At 47.1% G+C, this 22,052-nt stretch overlaps 1 protein-coding gene across 5 annotated transcripts in view; it reads left to right on the forward strand.

The window, feature by feature from the left end:
• TTC7A (tetratricopeptide repeat domain 7A) overlaps window positions 1-22,052 on the forward strand; it is a 464,279-nt gene that overhangs the window by 69,335 nt on the left and 372,892 nt on the right. For all 5 annotated transcript variants that reach the window (XM_068233041.1, XM_068233042.1, XM_068233045.1 and 2 more), the window contains one exon: window positions 19,862-19,940. In XM_068233041.1, the coding sequence (XP_068089142.1) occupies window positions 19,862-19,940 (79 nt within the window). The remainder of the gene's footprint in view (window positions 1-19,861; window positions 19,941-22,052) is intronic.

Below are 22,052 nucleotides of genomic sequence, written 5' to 3' on the forward strand. Positions count from 1 at the left end.
TTATAATTTATGGAAATCCTAACTAAAGTTTTAACTTGGTTTCACTTTTGCAGGGAGAACTGAAAGGGTTAAGCCTCAGTGTTTACTGTAAGGAAAGAGCTTACTCTCTCCTGCAGTCTATTCACTGCTGCTGATAATAACCAATTAGGCACTTTTATCTGGCTAAACTGTACTAAATGTGGAATAAAGACTTTTCACTGTGTGCTGTGTAAGAGTTCGGGTCCTTTTTAAAGTGAACCTGAGATCAAATCAAATAAAATATATATACATACCTGGGGCTTCCTCCAGTCCCATTAGAGCTAATCGGTCCCTTGCCATCCTCCTCTGCCTAATGGATCCTCCGTTAGAAGCCCTGGTAAGTCCGCAAATTGGGACGCACTGCTCATGTGTGGCCTGGTCCCGCGTGTGCCTGGGCCTGCTCTCCTCGCCAGGAGCGTTCTGTGCAGGCACAGAATGCTCCCGGCCGCGAGAGACATCTCAGGTAAACTTAAAAGAGGAACCTTTAACCAAGAATTGAACTTCATCCCAATCAGTAGCTGATACCTCCTTTCCCATGAGAAATCTTTACCTTTTCTCAAATAGATCATCAGGGACGTCTGTATGGCTGATATTGTGGTGAAACCCCTCCCACAGTGTGATGTCATGACCTTGGTCTTGACAGTATGCTGTCTGTGACTAGTTGCATTGTGGGAAATAACCAGTTTTTGCAGCTGCCAAACAAGCAGTATCTCCCTCTGTGCATAGAACTCTCTGTTATAAACATTTTATACAGATCACCTGGCAGGACTAAAGCGGTCACCATGTGATAAATGTCAGAATGTAAATCAGGGAGAGGAAAGTTTTTACAATGGGCAAACACTGACTAAATCATTCATAAGAGATTATTGTAAAAAAAAAAAAAAAAAGCCATTTTATTCATTATTTTCACTGCAGTTCCTCTTCTAGGGCTCGTCCACATCTAGGATGTTTTTGGCCTTTTTTCAAGCGCAGGCGATTTTCAAATGAATGCAATGAATCTCTATGAGAAGGTTCATATCAGCGCGTTCCGTCCGCTTTGCACTACGCAAAGCGGTGTCTGTACTACCTACTGTAGGGCGCAGGGGGGCGTGGCGCACGGGTGACAGACAGCTAGGGGGGGTGTCGCCACGACCCCCCACAGCAGCAGAGCAGGAGGGGGGAAGCAGCGCTAGAAGGAGGGGCAGTGGCGGGAGCGGTGGGGAGGGGGGAATTATCCCCCCCCCCTCCCTCACCTGGGACCCCTCCTTCTGCCTCTCTCCCCCTTCATAGATTAGCGGTGGCAAGTGCGGGCTCGGCGGCGGGGAGACATGCGCAGAATTACTCACCTCATTTCCGCGATCCAATCGCTGGCTGCGTCATGTCGTCACAGATCTCCGCCTTCAAAGCTGCCCACTGTGCTTCCTGATTAGCGGAAGCACAGTGGGCGGCATTGAAGACGGAGATCTGTGACGACATGACGCTGCCAGCGCTTGGAAAGCGGAAGTGGTGAGTAATTCTGCGCATGTCTCTCTGCCGCCGAGCCCGCACTTGCCACCGCTAATCTATGGAGGGGGAGAGAGGCAGAAGAAGAGGTCCCAGGTGAGGGAGGGGGGGGATATTTCCCCCCTCCCCACCGCTGCCCCCACTGCCCCTCCGTCTAGCGCTGCTTCCCCCCTCCTGGGGCATCTATACTGGGGGCAACTGTACTAGCTATACTGGGGGCAACTAAACTAGCTATACTGGGGGCAACTATACTAGCTATACTGGGGGCAACTATACTAGCTATACTGGGGGCAACTATACCAGCTATACTGGGGGCAGCTATACTAGCTATACTGGGGGCAAAGCTATACTGGGGGCAACTATACTAGCTATACTGGGGGCAGCTATACTAGCTATACTGGGGGCAGCTATACTAGCTATACTGGGGGCAGCTATACTAGCTATACTGGGGGCAACTATACTAGCTATACTGGGGGCAACTATACTAGCTATACTGGGGGCAACTAAACTAGCTATACTGGGGGCAGCTATACTAGCTTCATTGGGGGCAACTAGTTTCACTGGGGGCAACTATACTAGCTTCACTGGGGGCAGCTATACTGGGGGAAACTACTAGCTATACTGGGGGCAACTATACTAGCTATACTGGGGCAACTATACTAGCTAATACTTTAAATTACAGTTAGCTCCGCCCTCATCCGGTCATGACCACGGGCATTTTTGCCGCAAAGCACGCCGCAGGTTGTGGCCATGCCCATTTTTTTAGGGGGGGGGGGTGTCTTTTAATACCCAGCACCGGGTGCCAAATGTCCTAGGTACGCCACTGGTCTGTACCATTTTTGGGGCAAAAAACGCAGTGCACAGGCAAGCGCCAGGAGGCGCTAAAAAAAAAACGCACACAAAATTACAAAACGCTTGTGTTGCGATTTTGATTTTAGACGTGGACAAGGCCCTAGTGCCCTTGTTTCACTGATCAGTACTGTGAGGGTTAAAGTGTGCTTCAGGTCACAGAGATAGGACATTATTGCATTCATGTGACCAGGCTGAAACCATGTAGCCGACCACCTACGTCTGGCAACAGCATAGTCAGTTCTCAACCATAGTACAGCCAAATCCCGGCTTTCTTTTCCAATGCTTCCATGTTGAATACTTTGGACACTGGCGCTCAAATGTTCTATATAGCCAAGTGTCTGCTATGATGTACGTGGAAGAGATGGAAGGTGGGTGTTGCCTAAGGATGGACGGTCAGGGTTAGGCATAGGTTTAGGAGGGTAAGTTTTGGGGGGTAGGGGAGGTTAGTTAGAAGTGCAGATAAAATTGGCAACAGGACCTTTGCAAACCTCCCAGTATAATATTGGTAATCACATGATACCTGTTAGCATCCCCCGATGCACAAACTAACACACGGCTCTTCAGTACGGCGCACTCACCGGAGGATGCGAGACAATGTCAGTGACTGAAGGTTTGCGTCCTATCCTATACAATAAAGCTTAATTGTCCCTGCGTACACTCCTGTCCGTGTCCGTGGATTTGTGTTACTTCGCATGTGCAGCACGGACAGCCATTGGGACAGGGGGACATAGCCAGGGAGCCAGGCAGGCGTGTGCATGGGCGGACGGGTGCGCGCGGCAGCGAGTGAGCGGCGCATGCGCACTGACATGCAGCAGTGGCGGCGATGAAAGAGAGAGACCTAGAACCCGTTTTTAAACAGGCTTAGGTCTACTAGTTAAAGAATAACTGTTTGCTGTTTGCTATATAATCAGTTTCTGATCACTATAGTGGTGGCCATACATGGTACAATTTTTTCTTCCAATCTACCATTTCTATGTAGTATAAGGGTAAATTAAGTGAATATACTGAAAGGATAATTTAGGCAGTTCCCTTATATTACATAGAAATGGTAAGATTGGATGAAAACATTGTACCATGTATGGCCACCATAGGACAGATGCACCCAGTTTGTTTATTCCAGGTGACTAAATTGTGTCAGTCAGAAGTGCAGCACATTTTAATGATTGATATTATCAATAATATATCATATTCTCACCTACATTAGTTAAACTGCAGCATCTGGCAAATATGTATGAATTTGTAAGCCAGAATATTAAGCTATTCCAAACAACCGTCCAGTTCACACAGGCAACTGCCAGCATCTGCGCACATCGTTTAACGCCAGGATCCACCGTGTCCCGCGTTGAGATGAATGGCAGCGTTCATCTCAATGCGTTACCCCCGATTGCGTTAGTGCCTCAGTCGATCAAATTTTCCAAGATGCTGCGTGTAGATTCTAGCGTCAGTTGCGTTTATGAATCCATATCCCACTAGGGGTTTAAAGAAAATCTGTAATGAAAAAAACGTCCCCTAGGGGGTACTCACCTGGGGTGGGGGAAGCCTCCGGATCCTATTGAGACTTCCCCCATCCTCCTCGGTCCCACGACGGCGGAGAAAATCCTACCGGAGCGGCGGCGATGTAAATATTTACTATTTGGCTCCAGCGCAGGCGCAGTATCCGCTCTTCCCACGGAGATGGGCGAAAATAGCCGATCTCCGTCGGGCCGCTCTACTGCGCATGCGCCGCGCAAGTCTCCTGCGCCTGCGCAGTAGAGCGGACTTGACGGAGATCGGCTATTTTCGCCTATCTCCGTGGGAAGAGCCGCAACAGCGCCCCCGCTGGAGTCCGAAAAAAGGTAAATATTGCACAGGCTGTCGGATTTGTCGCCTGTGCGTTCCGTGGGCTTCAGCGAGACCGCCGTGGGACACAGGAGGACGGGTGAAGCCTCAATAGGGTCCAGTGGCTACTGAGGTGAGTACCCCCCAGGGGAACTTTTTTTTTTCAGTACAGGTTTTCTTTACAGACAAGGGAGCGATGGGAACAGATGACAAGCGCTGGTCTGCTCGGTTTCAGAAAAGCGTTTAGCATTTAGAGCCGGCAAAACGAACTGCTAGCAGTCGCTCACAGCCTTAATCTTGCATTTAAATGTGCAGATTGCACACCAGTCACAAAGATGTCCCCCCCCCCCCCCCATCTTTTTGGCAGATCGTTAGCGACACCAATGCCTGCCCAACACCCAAGCCCATTGTACCCCTACTCACCTCCGCTGCCCGAAGCTGCCCTGTTCTGCATCTTGCTGTTGTCCCACCTCCCCCTTCTAAAGCATAGTGGAGCCCAGAACTGTCCCAATCCCTGCAGGGGGGCGGTATTTGTGCATTTGTACACACTATATGGGCCCAGGTGTTGTTTCTGCTGACTTCAGAACATATAGCAAATGAACATTTCACAGTGATGCACCTGCCAGCAACAAAGATGTTGCTAACGGTGATACATTAAAAAAAGGAATTAAGCAATTTTTTTTATTGCGTTATATTCAGTAAAGTACCTCTTGAACTTGGCACCCTGTAATTCTATAATAATAATAATACTCTGTCACATGATCGTCACACATTTCTCTTATTTCGCACTTCCTTTGCGGGCAGTAAAAATGGTAAGAGCCTTTGCCTGTCTAGAAATCTCCGGATCACTTCTGTTCACTTGTCACTAATGAAACCACCAGACTGGACGAGCTGGATCTTATGCAATATCGCTGCAGGCCAGGAGAACAGAGGCACTGCACTGCCCCGAGCTGCCCTGAGCCTAAGTAAAGACAGCCTGAATGGGAACCTGTCATTTCTTCTGCTTACATTAGTGTGTGTGTGTGTGTGTGTGTGTGTGTGTGTGTGTGTGTGTGTGTGTGTGTGTGTGTGTGTGTACAGTGTGTGTGTGTACAGTGTGTGTGTGTACAGTGTGTGTGTGTACAGTGTGTGTGTGTACAGTGTGTGTGTGTGTGTGTACAGTGTGTGTGTGTGTGTATGGTGTGGGTACGGTGTGTGTGTGTGTACAGTGTGTGTGTGTGTGTACAGTGTGTGTGTGTGTGTGTGTGTGTGTGTGTACAGTGTGTGTGTGTGTGTGTGTATGGTGTGGGTACGGTGTATGGTGTGGGTACGGTGTGTGTGTGTGTGTACAGTGTGTGTGTGTACAGTGTGTGTGTGTGTGTGTACAGTGTGTGTGTGTGTGTGTGTGTGTACAGTGTGTGTGTGTGTGTGTACAGTGTGTGTGTGTGTGTATGGTGTGGGTACGGTGTATGGTGTGGGTACGGTGTGTGTGTGTGTGTACAGTGTGTGTGTGTGTGTACAGTGTGTGTGTGTGTGTACAGTGTGTGTGTGTGTGTGTGTGTGTGTGTGTGTGTGTACAGTGTGTGTGTGTGTGTGTGTGTGTGTGTGTGTACAGTGTGTGTGTGTGTACAGTGTGTGTGTGTGTGTACAGTGTGTGTACAGTGTGTGTGTGTGTACAGTGTGTGTGTGTGTACAGTGTGTGTGTGTGTGTGTGTGTGTGTACAGTGTGTGTGTGTGTGTGTGTGTGTGTGTGTACAGTGTGTGTGTGTGTGTGTACAGTGTGTGTGTGTGTGTGTGTGTGTGTGTGTGTGTGTACAGTGTGTGTGTGTGTACAGTGTGTGTGTGTGTGTACAGTGTGTGTGTGTGTGTGTGTGTGGGGGGGGAGTTTCAGGTATTTTTCCCCGCTTGTCTCTACTCTGGTCTAAGTTCCCTCGAGCTAAAAGTAATGGTTGTAAAATGTTAGCTAAATGCTTTTTTGCTTGAGGCATGGGAGGAGATTACAGTGACTGTTCCGGATTTTTATGTCCGATTGGTCTCTCTCTACCTCGTTGGCTACTATAGAACATACACATTTGAAAGCACACCTGAACTCAGAACTTCCTCTCTGCTCTAAAACATAAGCAACAGCATAATAACCTTTAAAGAAAAAACATTTCTTTCTTACAGCTAATACAAATCCTGTAATAAATCTGCAGTGTGTCTACTTCCTCCTTTCATGGAGGCAGACGTAGGGTTAACATCCTGTGCTTACAAATTAGCCCATCTACCATGGCAGTCAAGTGACACGGGGAAAGTAACACAACTATGGACCTCATGAAATACATCAGTATATCAAAAATCGTGCCCTTGGGTTGAACCAAAACACCATATACACCAAGAAAATGCTATAAAGTGCCAAAAACACTCATCTCCAATATAAAAAAATTATTTTGTATTGGAGATGAGTGTTTTTGGCACTTTATAGCATTTTCTTGGCATCTGTCTTTCTCAGCGAGTTTTTGGGTTATTTTTATACCATTTGAGTAAGATTCATATATACCATATCAGAGAATTATAATTGGCGCGGGCAGGAGATCTGTTTTTGTTTTTATAATTGCTTGTTTATTAATAAAGAATATGTGATTTTTTCCATTGATATCTGACCTATTCTTGAGATATTAGTTTGTTGTTTGTGGCCCAGATAGGTTCTTTTCTTGGTGTATAAAGTGACACGGGGATAGATCAAATTACACTGGTGATTAGTCACAGATGAGGGGGAATTAGACAGGCTAAACTCTCTGTTTTCCTTCTGTCCTGTGCAAGAGTTCAGGTCCTCTGTACTGTAAGTTACATACAGGTTTGAATCGGGCAAATCAAAAGTCATTTCTTTGGAAGTTGATTGGTCCAGTTTCAGGGTAGGAATACCGCGCATAATATAAGTCAATGGGCCCCGGTGGGGTCTTCTGCTGTTGTAGCCCATCCGCCTCAAGGTTGTGTGTGTTGTGGCTTCACAAATGCTTTGCTGCATACCTCGGTTGTAATGAGTGGTTATTTCTGTCAACATTGCGCTTCTATCAGCTTGAATCAGTCGGCCCATTCTCCTCTGACCTCTAGCATCAACAAGGCATTTTCGCCCACAGGACTGCCGCATACTGGATGTTTTTCCCTTTTCACACCATTCTTTGTAAACCCTAGAAATGGTTGTGCGTGAAAATCCCAGTAACTGAGCAGATTGTGAAATACACAGACCGGCCTGTCTGGCACCAACAACCATGCCATGCTCAAAACTGCTTAAAATCACCTTTTTTTTCCCATTCTGACATTCAGTTAGGAGTTCAGGAGATTGTCTTGGCCAGGACCACACCCCTAAATGCATTGAAGCAACTGCCATGTGATTGGTTGATTAGATAATTGCATTAATGAGAAATTGAACAGGTGTTCCTAATAATGATTTAGATGAGTGTATTTTTCCAAGACGCACATAATGTATGTCATGGTGATGCAGAGGTATTGCGTTTTACTGCGTTTTTTATGCATTTTTATGATGATTTATTTCGCTTCCTGTTGACTTCCTGATGAAGTCATGCAAGAATGATGCAAGAACATGCTTTTATACTGGCCACATTCCCAAAAATGTGTATAAACTCATATCAGAAACGCATACTAAACGCACAAAACTGCACTTGCGATTCATATGTGCGAAACGCAAACCAAATGCATGTGCGAAACACGTACGCAAAACGCTCTTCAGGGTAGGAACACACTAGGCAGAATCACATATTCGTTTTCCTCTATGTGCTATGGAAAACGCATATGGGATTCTACCTAGTGTGTTCCTGCCCTCATTAGGAGAAAAATTGCACAAACGCATAGGCAACAAAATGCAGCTTTTCACGCACCGCCTAGTGTGTTCCCAGCCTTTGGCGTTAGCAATTCATTTGCATACGAGACAGAATTATTTCAATATCATTTCAGTATCACTGACGGAAACATTTCTTGAGGCTAGTTTCACACCAGGACGTTGCGTTTTAGGGGACGTTATGGTCGTCTAACGTGCCCCTAACGCAAGGCCTGGTGCTCTCTAAGGTGGACGTCAGAGTGAGCCGCGTTGTGCAGCTCACTCTGGCGTCCGTGATGCCGTGATGCGCACTCTTGGACGCATGCGGCATCACGTGGTCCCGCCCGGCCAATCGCCACACAGAGCGGCCGCTCCAGGAAGTAAACACTGCACGTCACTGAGTGCAGTGAATATTAATTAGCCATGTGCCTGGCCGCTCTCCGCTCCTCCCCAACATTACTGAGCATGTGCAAGCAGTCTAACGCGGCTCTGCCGCTTACAAAGTACTGCATGCAGTACGTTGTCTTATGGCGCAGCGTTACTAAGTAACGCAACGTGGGCACTGTGAACAGCCCATTGATTTTTCATTGCTGTGCGGTGGGGCTGCGTTACAGGCTGCTCTAACGTGCGCCTGTAACGTCCCACTGTGAAACCAGCCTGAGAGAAAATGGAGACTGGTCTGACTGACGGTCCCATGAAGAATGGGCTAAGATACCCGTAGATCGCTGCAAGACACTTGTGTCAAGCTATGCTTCATGTTTAAAAGCTGTTATAACAGGAAAAGCATGTTGTACTAAGTACTAAGAATGAATGGCACTTGGGGGTTGAATAAAACTGATAAGGATGTGAGCACAGAAAAGACATTTGTGGTTATTTCATTATAAATGTTATATTTGTCTGACTTACAAGTGCCTCTTTGATTTAATTGTAAACAAGATGACTGAAATGATCAACATCAAATGTCAAACTGGCCAAAACACTCAATTTCAGTGGGGGTTGAATAATTTTGAATACAACTGTATGTCATCAGCAGAAGAAACGCCACTGACCTCTACGGTCTCCTTGTTTCAATCTCTTTTGTCACGGAGTAAATAGGTGGCCATTTGTCACTCTTTGCTGCATCATGGACGGTAATTACCTTTCCACCAACTCAAGCCTTTTTTCAGCCATCGTTTAGCTGACCACAAGTGTTTCGACTTGATTTGGCAGAGCCGATGTATAACCGCTGGGCGGTGTAACTAAATTATAGCGTTCCGGAGTTGGCTGCAATTACACTGAGCTCTAGAATGTTCTATGGCTTCTAATCAGGCTGAGCTCTCGTTCAGCGATCGATTTCTCCTCCACAGAGGACAGGATCTAACGCTTTGGTCTTCATGGAATGGTTATTTGGAAGTAAAAACTCAGCCTTTCTGAATTTCACTCTGGCCTACTACCCTCACAAGTGCTCTAAACCCACAGCTGAACTCTGGTCTCCTACCTCTCGTGTCCCTACCTCTCCCTTTAGATTGTAAGCCTTTGGGCAGGGTCCTCCTCCTTTTGTGTCCAACCTGATCATGCAACTCCGTTACTGTGAACCCATGCTAGGCATCTGAGTGAACCTAACTTGCCTAATCTCTATGCTCCATCCAGTGACTGACTAAGCATTACCTTGTACTCATACTGTGCTGTGTGATCTCCATGCTCCATCCAGTGACTGACTAAGCATTACCTTGTACTCATACTGTGCTGTGTGATCTCCATGCTCCATCCAGTGACTAAGCATTACCTTGTACTCATACTGTGCTGTGTGATCTCCATGCTCCCCTCCAGTGACTAAGCATTACCTTGTACTCATACTGTGCTGTGTGATCTCCATGCTCCATCCAGTGACTAAGCATTACCTTGTACTCATACTGTGCAGTGTGATCTCCATGCTCCATCCAGTGACTAAGCATTACCTTGTACTCATACTGTGCTGTGTGATCTCCATGCTCCATCCAGTGACTAAGCATTACCTTGTACTCATACTGTGCTGTGTGATCTCCATGCTCCATCCAGTGACTAAGCATTACCTTGTACTCATACTGTGCTGTGTGATCTCCATGCTCCCATCCAGTGACTAAGCATTACCTTGTACTCATACTGTGCTGTGTGATCTCCATGCTCCCCTCCAGTGACTAAGCATTACCTTGTACTCATACTGTGCTGTGTGATCTCCATGCTCCATCCAGTGACTAAGCATTACCTTGTACTCATACTGTGCTGTGTGATCTCCATGCTCCCCTCCAGTGACTAAGCATTACCTTGTACTCATACTGTGCTGTGTGATCTCCATGCTCCATCCAGTGACTAAGCATTACCTTGTACTCATACTGTGCTGCGTGATCTCCATGCTCCATCCAGTGACTAAGCATTACCTTGTACTCATACTGTGCTGTGTGATCTCCATGCTCCCCTCCAGTGACTAAGCATTACCTTGTACTCATACTGTGCTGTGTGATCTCCATGCTCCCCTCCAGTGACTAAGCATTACCTTGTACTCATACTGTGCTGTGTGATCTCCATGCTCCATCCAGTGACTAAGCATTACCTTGTACCCATACTGTGCTGTGTGATCTCCATGCTCCATCCAGTGACTAAGCATTACCTTGTACTCATACTGTGCTGCGTGATCTCCATGCTCCCCTCCAGTGACTGACTAAGCATTACCTTGTACTAATACTGTGCTGTGTGATCTCCATGCTCCATCCAGTGACTAAGCATTACCTTGTACTCATACTGTGCTGTGTGATCTCCATGCTCCCCTCCAGTGACTAAGCATTACCTTGTACTCATACTGTGCTGTGTAATCTCCATGCTCCCCTCCAGTGACTAAGCATTACCTTGTACTCATACTGTGCTGTGTGATCTCCATGCTGCCATCCAGTGACTAAGCATTACCTTGTACTCATACTGTGCTGTGTGATCTCCATGCTCCATCCAGTGACTAAGCATTACCTTGTACTCATACTGTGCTGTGTGATCTCCATGCTCCATCCAGTGACTAAGCATTACCTTGTACTCATACTGTGCTGCGTGATCTCCATGCTCCCCTCCAGTGACTAAGCATTACCTTGTACTCATACTGTGCTGTGTGATCTCCATGCTCCCTTCCAGTGACTAAGCATTACCTTGTACTCATACTGTGCTGTGTGATCTCCATGCTCCATCCAGTGACTAAGCATTACCTTGTACTCATACTGTGCTGTGTGATCTCCATGCTCCCATCCAGTGACTAAGCATTACCTTGTACTCATACTGTGCTGTGTGATCTCCATGCTCCCATCCAGTGACTAAGCATTACCTTGTACTCATACTGTGCTGTGTGATCTCCATGCTCCCCTCCAGTGACTAAGCATTACCTTGTACTCATACTGTGCTGTGTGATCTGATCTTTCTTGTATTCCTGTATTGTCATTTTGCTGTCTGTCACCCCTAAATATTGTATGTATCCCTATTTATTGTCCAGCGCTGCGTAATATGTTGGCGCTTTATAAATACAAAAAATAAATAATAAAATAAATAAATAATAAATTTACTTGACAAGTCCTGAAACTCTTGAGGTTAGTGGTGGGCAACAGATTCTCCTTAAAGAGGAACTGTTGCGAAAATCTTAAAATGTAAAACACATACAAATAAGAAGTAAATTTCTCCCAGAGTAAAATGAGCCATAAAATACTTTTCTCCTATGTTGCTGTCACTTACAATAGGTAGTAGGAATCTGACAGAAGTGACAGGTTTTGGACTAGCTCATCTTCTCATAGGGGGGTTCTCAGGGTTTTCTTTATTTTTAAAAACAGTGAATGGCAGTTGCTCCGACCAACTGCCAAAATTGTGTACAGTGAGTAGGGAGGCTGGCCAGCATCTTTGTATACATCTTTTTCTGGGAATGTCTTTATAAAGAATAAAAGCCATGCTGAGAATCCCCCATGAAAAGATGGACTAGCCCAAAATCTGTTGGTAATGTCAGATTTCTACTACCTACTGTAAGTGACAGCAACATAGGAGAAAAGTAATTTATGGCTCATTTTACTCTGGGAGAAATGTACTTCTTATTTGTATATGTTTTACATTTTAAGATTTTCAGGGACAGTTCCTCTTTAAGGAAAACAAAAAAGGAAAACCTCTTATCAGACAGACTTAAAGGGAAACTGAGGTGTGATGAATATAGAAGCTTTTCTTTTCAAAGTGAACCTGAGGTGAAAATAAACTGATGAGATAAACAATTGTATCTATCCTCCTACTCCAAAAAAAATGACCTTTTTTTTTAGATTTCCCACAGGGGGAGCAGTTCAACATACTATACAATCGGGACAACTAGTGATACAATTACCAATACACACGATTTTGATGTGTAGTTTCAAAAACATCACCAATACTGATCGATTTTCATTTGATAAAGTGCACAGAAACAGGAAACACAAAGGAAAGTTCCCTGCCCTTGTGAGCTTACACTCTAGAGAGTAGAGGGGTGGAGACAACGGGGGAGGAGCCTGCCCTTGTGAGCTTACACTCTAGAGAGTAGAGGGGTGGAGACATTGGGGGTGGAGCCTGCCCTTGTGAGCTTACACTCTAGAGAGTAGAGGGGTGGAGACATTGGCGAGGAGCCTGCCCTTGTGAGTTTACACTCTAGAGAGTAGAGGGGTGGAGACATTGGGGGAGGAGCCTGCCCTTGTGAGCTTACACTCTAGAGTAGAGGGGTGGAGACATTGGCGAGGAGCCTGCCCTTGCAAGCTTACACTCTAGAGAGTACAGGGGTCGAGACATTGGGGGAGGAGCCTGCCCTTGCGAGCTTACACTCTAGAGAGTAGAGGGGTGGAGACATTGGGGGAGGAGCCTGCCCTTGTGAGCTTACACTCTAGAGTAGAGGGGTGGAGACATTGGCGAGGAGCCTGCCCTTGCAAGCTTACACTCTAGAGAGTACAGTGGTCGAGACATTGGGGGAGGAGCCTGCCCTTGCGAGCTTACACTGTAGAGAGTAGAGGGATGGAGACATTGGCGAGGAGCCTGCCCTTGCGATCTTACACTCTAGAGAGTAGAGGGGTGGAGACATTGGGGGAGGAGCCTGCCCTTGTGAGCTTACACTCTAGAAAGTAGAGGGGTAGAGAATTTGGGGGAGGAGCCTGCCCTTGCCAGCTTACACTCTAGAGAGTAGAGGGATGGAGACATTGGGGAGGAGCCTGCCCTTGCGAGCTTACACTCTAGAGAGTAGAGGGGTGGAGACATTGGGGGAGGAGCCTGCCCTTGCGAGCTCACACTCTAGAGCATGGGTCCCCAACCTGGGGGCCGTGGCCCCCTGGGGGTCCTTGGGCAGATTTCTGGGGGGCCGCAGCTTCTCCCTCTCCCCCCGCGGCCGGCGCTCCTGTTACCTTATGAGCGGGCGGCCGCTTCCTTCCTTATATTCCTTCAGTCGCGGCTCTCCTCTCCGCAGCATGTCGTATGCTGTAATACGACATGCTGCAAAGAGGAGAGCCGAGGCTGGAGGAATATAAGGAAGGAAGCAGACGCCCGCTCATAAGGTAACAGGAGCGGCGGCCGCAGGGGGGAGAGGGCACCTATACTAGCTACACTGGAGCAGCTATACTGGGGTAACTACTGGGCTAACTGTACTGGCTACACTGGGCTAACTGTACTAGGTATACTGGGCTAACTGTACTAGGTATACTGGGCTAACTGTACTTGCTATACTGGGCTAACTGTACTTGCTATACTGGGCTAACTATACTTGCTATACTGGGCTAACTATACTTGCTATACTGGGCTAACTATACTTGCTATACTGGGCTAACTGTACTTGCTATACTGGGGTAACTGTACTTGCTATACTGGGCTAACTATACTTGCTATACTGGGCTAACTATACTTGCTATACTGGGGTAACTGTACTTGCTATACTGGGCTAACTGTACTTGCTATACTGGGCTAACTGTACTTGCTATACTGGGCTAACTGTACTTGCTATACTGGGCTAACTGTACTTGCTATACTGGGCTAACTGAACTTGCTATACTGGGCTAACTGAACTTGCTATACTGGGCTAACTGAACTTGCTATACTGGGCTAACTGTACTTGCTATACTGGGCTAACTATACTTGATATACTGTGGTAACTGTACTACCTATACTGGGGTAACTGTACTTGCTATACTGGGCTAACTGTACTTGCTATACTGGGCTAACTGTACTTGCTATACTGTGGTAACTGTACTAGCTATACTGGGGTAACTGTACTAGCTATACTGGGGTAACTGTACTAGCTATACTGGGGTAACTGTACTAGCTATACTGTGGCAACTGTACTAGCTATACTGTGGTAACTGTACTTGCTATACTGTGGCAACTGTACTTGCTATACTGTGGTAACTGTACTTGCTATACTGTGGTAACTGTACTTGCTATACTGTGGTAACTGTACTAGCTATAGTGTGGTAACTGTACTTGCTATACTGGGGTAACTGTACTAACTATACTGGGGTAACTATACTAACTATATTGGGGTAACTATACTACCTAACTATACTGAGGCAACTATAGTCCTTATACAGGGGCAACTGTGTTAGCTACCTATACTGGGGGCAACTATACCTAGATACCTACTTACCTATATACTACACTCAAAATCAGGGAAAAGAGGGGGGGCTGCCGCCGCCACTAGCCACGGCCCCCTCCCCCCCGCCCCCCCCGGGGGGCCCCAGAGAAAAGTTTGGTCGGGATAGTGGGCCCCGGGCTTAAAAAGGTTGGGGACCCCTGCTCTAGAGAGTAGAGGGATGAAGACATTGGGTAGGAGCCTGCCATTGCGAGCTCGCACTCTAGAGCATACATGTCAAACTCTGGCCCGAGGGCCATATTTGGCCCTTGGAGCCATTAAATTTGGCCCGCAAGTGATTTCCCCACTTTGCATTATGTTTGGCCCGCTCTAGACCACCAGGGAAGCTATACTGGAGGTGAATCCCTAGATCACCAGGGAAGCCATATGAGAGAGGTACGGGGAAAGCACTAAACACCAGGGAACTGTAAATGGGAGGGTGGGGGCCTCTAGACACCAGGGAACTATATAGGGGAGGGAGGACCACTAGACACCAGGGAACTGTATAGGGATTGGAGAAGGGCCATTAGACACCAGGGAACTTTATAAGAAAGGAAGGTGGCCAGTAGACATTGAGGTTGGCCCGCGACTAGCTCTCATTGTACAATTTTGGCTATCTTTGTATTTGAGTTTGACACCCCTGCTCTAGATAGTAGAGGGATGGAGACATTGGGGAGTAGCCTGCCATTGCGAGCTTACACTCTAGAGAGTAGAGGGATGGAGACATTGGGGAGGAGCCTGCCCTTGAGAGCTTACACTCTAGAGGGCAGAGGGGTGGAGACACTAGAGGAGTAGATTAAGGGGTTAGCAGATGAGGCAGTGAGCGTTAAATTATAGCTATAGCAAATTATAGCCTTTTTGAATAGGTGTGTCTTGAGGAGACGTTTGAAAATTTCCAGGCTTTTAGCAAGACAGGCTGTGATAGAGAGTTCCAAAGGAGAGGTGACACTCGTGAGAAGTCCTGGATGTGAGAGCAGGTGACCAAGATGGAGAACAAGAGGGTCTCTTGGGAAGAGCGAAGGTTCCGGGATGGATGATATCTGGAGATTAATAAGGAAATGTATGGAGGGGACAACCTTCGTAGAGCTTTGTATGATAATGTTAGGAATTTGAACTTAACCACCCTGGCGTTCTATTAAGATCGCCAGGGCGGCTGCGGGAGGGTTTTTTCTAAATAAAAAAAAAACTATTTCATGCAGCCAACTGAAAGTTGGCTGCATGAAAGCCCACTAGAGGGCGCTCCGGAGGCATTCTTCCGATCGCCTCCGGCGCCCAGAATAAACAAGGAAGGCCGCAATGAGCGGCCTTCCTTGTTTTGCTTACATCGTCGCCATAGCGACGAGCGGAGTGATGTCATGGACGTCAGCCGACGTCCTGACGTCAGCCGCCTCCGATCCAGCCCTTAGCGCTGGCTGGAACTTTTTGTTCCGGCTACTCTGGGCTCAGGCGGCTGGGGGGACCCTCTTTCGCCGCTGCTCGCGGCGGATCGCCGCAGAGCGGCGGCGATCAGGCAGCACACGCGGCTGGCAAGGTGCCGGCTGCGTGTGCTGCTTTTTATTTCACTAAAATCGGCCCAGCAGGGCCTGAGCGGCAGCCTCTGAGCTCGTCCATACCGCCCAGCTGGTTAATCCTTTGGGTGATTGACAGCTAATGGAAGGATTGGAAAAGAGTGTCAGCATCAGGGGAGCAAGAGGAGAGGTGGATGAGTCGAGCAGCAGAGTTCATTAGGGACTGAAGAGGTGTCTTGTGTGTCTGTTTTTTTTTTGTTTTTTTTTGGTAGGCCACAGAGTAGGGTGTTACAATAATCAAGATGGGAATTGATTAGTGCATGTACAAGCACTTTAGTTGCCTGGTCACTGTGCGTGGGGGGCAGAGAGAGAGATGGAGGAAAAATCACAATCTCTGTTTTGCTCATGTTAAGTTTGAGGAAACGGGATGACTAAAATGCAGAAACATCAGACAGAAAGTCAGGAATTCAAGATAATAGTGTAGAGAGGAGCTAAGAGATAGATTTGAGTGTCAGCAGCGTACAGGTGATACTGTAAATGAAAAGAGCATATTATTTGTCCATGAGTATAAATGGAGAAGAGAAAAGGTCCTAGAATGGAGCCTTGTGGTACACCAACAGACAGCGGGCTTGAAGAGAAGGTAGTGTTGGAATAGGAGACTGTGAAAAGGTCTCCAGGTAAAAGTTAATACAAGAATGTGCTAGCCCCTTGACACCCAGTGACAAGAGTGTCCGGAGAAGCAGAGAGTGATTGACAGTGTCAAAGACACTGAATATATTTTAGATAAAAAGAACCCCCAGCATGCAACTGTTTGGCACTGACTACTAAAGGCCCAGTGCTCCTTAAGTATGTGATAACTCCAACCCATAACAGCAGAAAAAGTTTTGAAAGTTTTGAATGCAGGATTAGCATCTTTATCACTTAATACACTCAGACCAGTTGCTGTTGAAATTTGATTTTTAGGGTGACAATCTTGCTTTAACGGAAAAAAGTGAGTTTAGAGGGAGGATTGTACTAAATCTTTAGGGACTGTATAATGTCCCATTTCCATGAAATCCTCATAGCAGACAAACGCAACCGTCATTGGATAAGTTCCTCGTTGAAGTCACACACACAAAGGTTGGGTGAGCCTACAGATGATTCTGTTATAGTGAAAGTATTACAGACCTAAACAGAGGAACAGAGGTGACCACAGTTTGCAGCAACACAGATACTGAGAAATCCTGGAAATACTGTGCAATAGTGTTTATTGCAAAACAAACGGGCGTACAAAAATATTGAATTATAATATACATTTTTTTCCAACTCTGCTTTGGTAGGGAGCCACCAATCCAAATGTTAAAATATGCTGTATCGTCACGCTCTTGGGATGGGTTACCCTTCATGGTTGGTTAGACAAAGTAGAAAATAAAAAATGTAACAAAAACAGGATGAAGTGAAACAAACTACTACCATCCCTGAATATAATATAATGCAAATGAAATGCAACCCGCGTGCATAACACTCTATATACAGGTCAAAAGGGGGTATCAGTAGAATTTATTTGTGAAATGGGTTGTTTATTGCCAAACAATGAGCCTTGTGTATAAAGGTCAGAGCCAGATCATCCACCAGGCAATCCTAGGCAGTTGCCTAGGGCCTGGAGAAAGTCTAGGGGCCTGGTGGATGCTAATCCCCACCAAATCTTACTGAAAAAGCCAGGTGACCATCAGGAAATACTGCTATCTTGCCCAGAGCCCCAATTTCATCGTAGTCCTTCCCTAATAAAGGTGTGATGTCTGTAGCAGAAAATCAGTTTCAGCCTTTCGTTTTTTTGTCTGCATAAAGAAAATAGTAGTTAAAGCGGATCCGGGATGAAAAACTAACTATAACAAGTAACTTGTCTATATATCTTATCTAAAGTGTAGATAGTTTACACAGCTGCAAACAGCTTCAACAGTATATGATTATTTATTCATGTGATTCAATGATGGCAGCCATGTTCTGTTTGTCACATTGTCACAGGCTGAGGGCTGGAGATGCTATCAGCTTGCCTGTGTGTAAATTCAGTCCCCTCTCCTCCTCCCCTCTGCCTCTGAAATCTCTGGCTAGTAACCTCCTCCTCCTCCTGCCCAGACTGAGATCCCATAAGCCCTTGCTACAGTGCCATGGCACAAAAGGAGCTGTGGGCGAGGCTTGTTTAGTTTATAAGGAATTAGAGTATTAAAACAAAACAAAAAAAAGTATTTGGCTTGAGGAATGTCCTATAAACTGTATGAAAGGAACACAATTATGCAATGAGTAAAAGTTTATCTCGGATCCACTTTAAACAATACATAGACATAGCCTTAGACAAGACAAATGTTTACTAACAGAGACTGAACACCAGAGGGCAGCCTTTCTCCATGTAACACTATCAGGCCAGCCTGTGCTTTTGCAGTGACTGTCATGTTTAGGTTTATATATATCTTTTCTCTGCTGCCATATGCTCTGTGAATAACTCCCAATGGGTTTTGAGCATCTTTATGAGATTTTTTTCTGTGAGTGATACATGCGTCGTTTTATTAATTTCTGCAAAAAGTGTTCATTTATCTAGCAGTGGTTAAACATTGCAGTACGATACTGAAGGAAAGGATTACCTGGAGAAGTGCATGTTGGTAGCTGGTCTTTGTGGTGCAGCGCATGGGGATCTAGTTACTGTAACCTGCCACTGCTAGTATCACTAGTACTGAGAGCTAGTTAGGTCAGTACGGGTTAGCAGGGGGGAGAGTAAAGGAAGCCATACATCTAGAGATGACAGGCAGATTCGACCAAGAGACAAAATCTTTCTCTAATCCATACATGTCAAACCCTGGCCCGTGAGCCAAATCTGGCCCTCAGAGCCATTCAAGACACCAGGGAACTGTATAGGGGAGGGTGGGGGACTCTAGACACCAGGGAACAGTATAGGGGAAGGTGGGGGACTCTAGACACCAGGGAACTGTATAGGGGAGGGTGGGGGTCTCTAGACACCAGGGAACTGTATAGGGGAGGGTGGGGTCTCTAGACACCAGGGAACTGTATAGGGGCGGGTGGGGGTCTCTAGACACCAGGGAACTGTATAGGTGAGAGAGGACAACCACTAGACACCAGGGAACTGTATAGGGAAGGGTGGGGGTCTCTAGACACCAGGGAACTGTATAGGGGTTGGAGGATGGCCATTAGACACCAGAGAACTTTATAAGGGATGAAGGTGGCCAGTAGACATTGAGGTTGGCCCGCAATATGGTCCCTGTGTACAATTTCGGCCCACTTTGTATTTAAGTTTGGCACCCCTGATCTAATCGAATCTGATTAGAGAGAGAGCCCATACACCGCAGGCCGATTCCCAATCGATTGCAGCATTAGATCTCTCAGGAATTGTCCTTGTGACGCCACATTTGCCGGCTTGCCGCTGCCCCCCTAGTGTATAAATGTTCCCCCGTGTGTGAATTAATACAATACCTGTCCTGTGTTGCCCCCCAGGGCACAGTGCCCACCCATTTACGGATGGACACCCCGGGATGGGTGACACAGGACAAATAAACAAATAAGTTGCACCAGTTTCAGAACACTGACCCTGGGTAGCTGTGAAGAAAGATCAAATCTACTTAAATCCTGAGCCACCTGGTAATATAAATAAGTTGCTTTGGACGCCCGGGTGATTTTATTTCTGTAGTTTGTACAGATGGAGCTTCTATGAAATCTTTTGAGTGTTTATTCAAGCGGTACTTTTCAAAGTCAGGATTAAATCACACAACAATCACATGTTCTGCTTTCTTTCAGGAATATTTTAAAAGGAATCCGAGAGCTCAGAAGTGTTTTGCAGGTGGTAGAAACAAAAGCAACGCTGAATTTCCGAACGGTAAGTGTTCCAGTTTATTTCTCATCTGGAGCTGGGTGAGCCGGGGGAGGGAGGGTTGCTTTCCAAAAGTGTTTGAAAAGTTTGGTGAACAGTAATAGTGAATTTGTGTCCATACAGTCAAGATTACAGAGACTCTGTAACAAAAAAAAGTTCCCCTGGGGGGTACTTACCTTGGGAGGGGGAAGGCTCAGGGTCCCAATGGGTCTTCCCCCTCCCCGTAGCTGCAGGAAATCCAACGCTGGCTCCCCTGAAGTTCCCGGGATCCTCCCTCGACAAGCCTGACAAGCGCTGATTTATTTACCTTTCCTGGCTCCAGCGGGGGCGCTGTTGTGCCTTTCCGCACGGAGATCGCCAGAAATAGCCAATCGCTGTCGGGTCCGCTCTACTATGCAGGTGCAGGAGGCTTGCAGGAGACTTGCGCCTGCACAGTAGAGCTGCCCGAGAGCGATTGGCTATTTCCTCCTATCTCCGAGCGGAGAGCCGATATTGCGCCTGCGCTGGAGCCGGGAAAGTAAATATTTACATCCCCGCTGTTCGGAGGGGCACAGCAAGACCGCCGTGGGACACAGGAGGACGAACGGGGGAAGCCTCTATAGGATCCGGAGGCTTCCCCCGCCCGAGGTGAGTACCCTGTGATTCTTTAACCTCCCTGGCGGTAAGCCCGTGCTGAGCACGGGCTATGCCGCCGGGAGGCACCGCTCAGGCCCTGCTGGGCCGATTTGCATAATTTTTTTTTTTTGCTGCACGCAGCTAGCACTTTGCTAGCTGCGTGCAGTGCCCGATCGCCGCCGCTACCCGCCGATCCGCCGCTATACGCGTCGCCGCAGCCCCCCCCCCCCCCAGACCCCGTGCGCTGCATGGCCAATCAGTGCCAGGCAGCGCCGTGGGGTGGATCGGAGTCCCCTTTGACGTCGTGACGTCATCCCGCCCCGTCGCCATGGCGACAGGGGAAGCCCTCCAGGAGATCCCGTTCTTTGAACGGGATCTCCTGATCTCCGATCGCCAGCGGCGATCGGAGGGGCTGGGGGGATGCCGCTGAGCAGCGGCCATCATGTAGCGAGACCTCGTCTCGCTACATGAAAAAAAAAAAAAAGAAAAAAAAAAACGTATTTGCTGCCCCCTGGTGGATTTTGCCAAACCGCCAGGAGGGTTAAAGCACGGCAGCAGCGATAAAGCACCCCAAATGGAGGTATATTTTTATTAAAGAGACTCTAACAAAATGTTCAGCCTTATTTCTTCTATCCTAGAAATTCCTATACCTGTTCTAATGTGGTCTGGATTACTGCAGCCTTTCCTAGTTGCACTGTCTATGTAATATAGCTAATCTTCTTTTCTTTGTCAAGCTTTGTCGACCCAGAGAGGAATGCACTGCCTCTGCTGTGATAGAGAGAAGTTATGCACGCCCCCTGCAGGCTCTGTGTGTGTGTGCTTTGTTTATCCCTCACAGACAGGTCTCTGCTCTCAATTTCAGCTTGTCTGAGGGGGGAGGGAGCTGCCTATGCTGAGAAACTGTGAGAATCCCAGACTGGAGTGCAGATAATTCACTATGTAATAAAAACTTGTAGTATACTGTAACATGATATATATATGTACAGGTATATATATACACAAACATCACTTCCTGTTAGCGGCCATGTTTTTTGTTTGTAAACACTGCCTAAAACTGGCAATTAAGAGCCAGGGCCGGCGGAAACGGCAAAGAGGGATCCAGAAGATCAGTGACTCGATTGGTATGTTTTTTATTGTACAAACCGGACAGTACACATGCTCTTTAAAGAAAACCTGTACTGAAAAAAAGTTCCCCTGGGGGGTACTGACTTCAGTAGCCTGTGGGCCCTATTGAGGATTCCCCGGTCCTCCTGTGTCCCACGGAGATCTCGCTGCAGCCCCTGGAACACACAGGCGATAAATCCGACAGACTGTGCAATATTTACCTTTTCTGGCTCCAGCGGGGGCGCTGTTGCGGCTCTTCTGACGGAGATAGACGAAAATAGCCGATCTCCGTCGAGTCCGCTCTACTGCGCAGGCACAGGAGACTTGCGCCTGCGCAGTAGAGCGGCCCGACGGAGATCGACTATTTTCGCCTATCTTCGTGGGAAGAGCGGATACTGC

The sequence above is a fragment of the Hyperolius riggenbachi genome, chromosome 4 (assembly GCF_040937935.1).
Source record: "Hyperolius riggenbachi isolate aHypRig1 chromosome 4, aHypRig1.pri, whole genome shotgun sequence".
Taxonomy (NCBI): Eukaryota; Metazoa; Chordata; class Amphibia; order Anura; family Hyperoliidae; genus Hyperolius; species Hyperolius riggenbachi.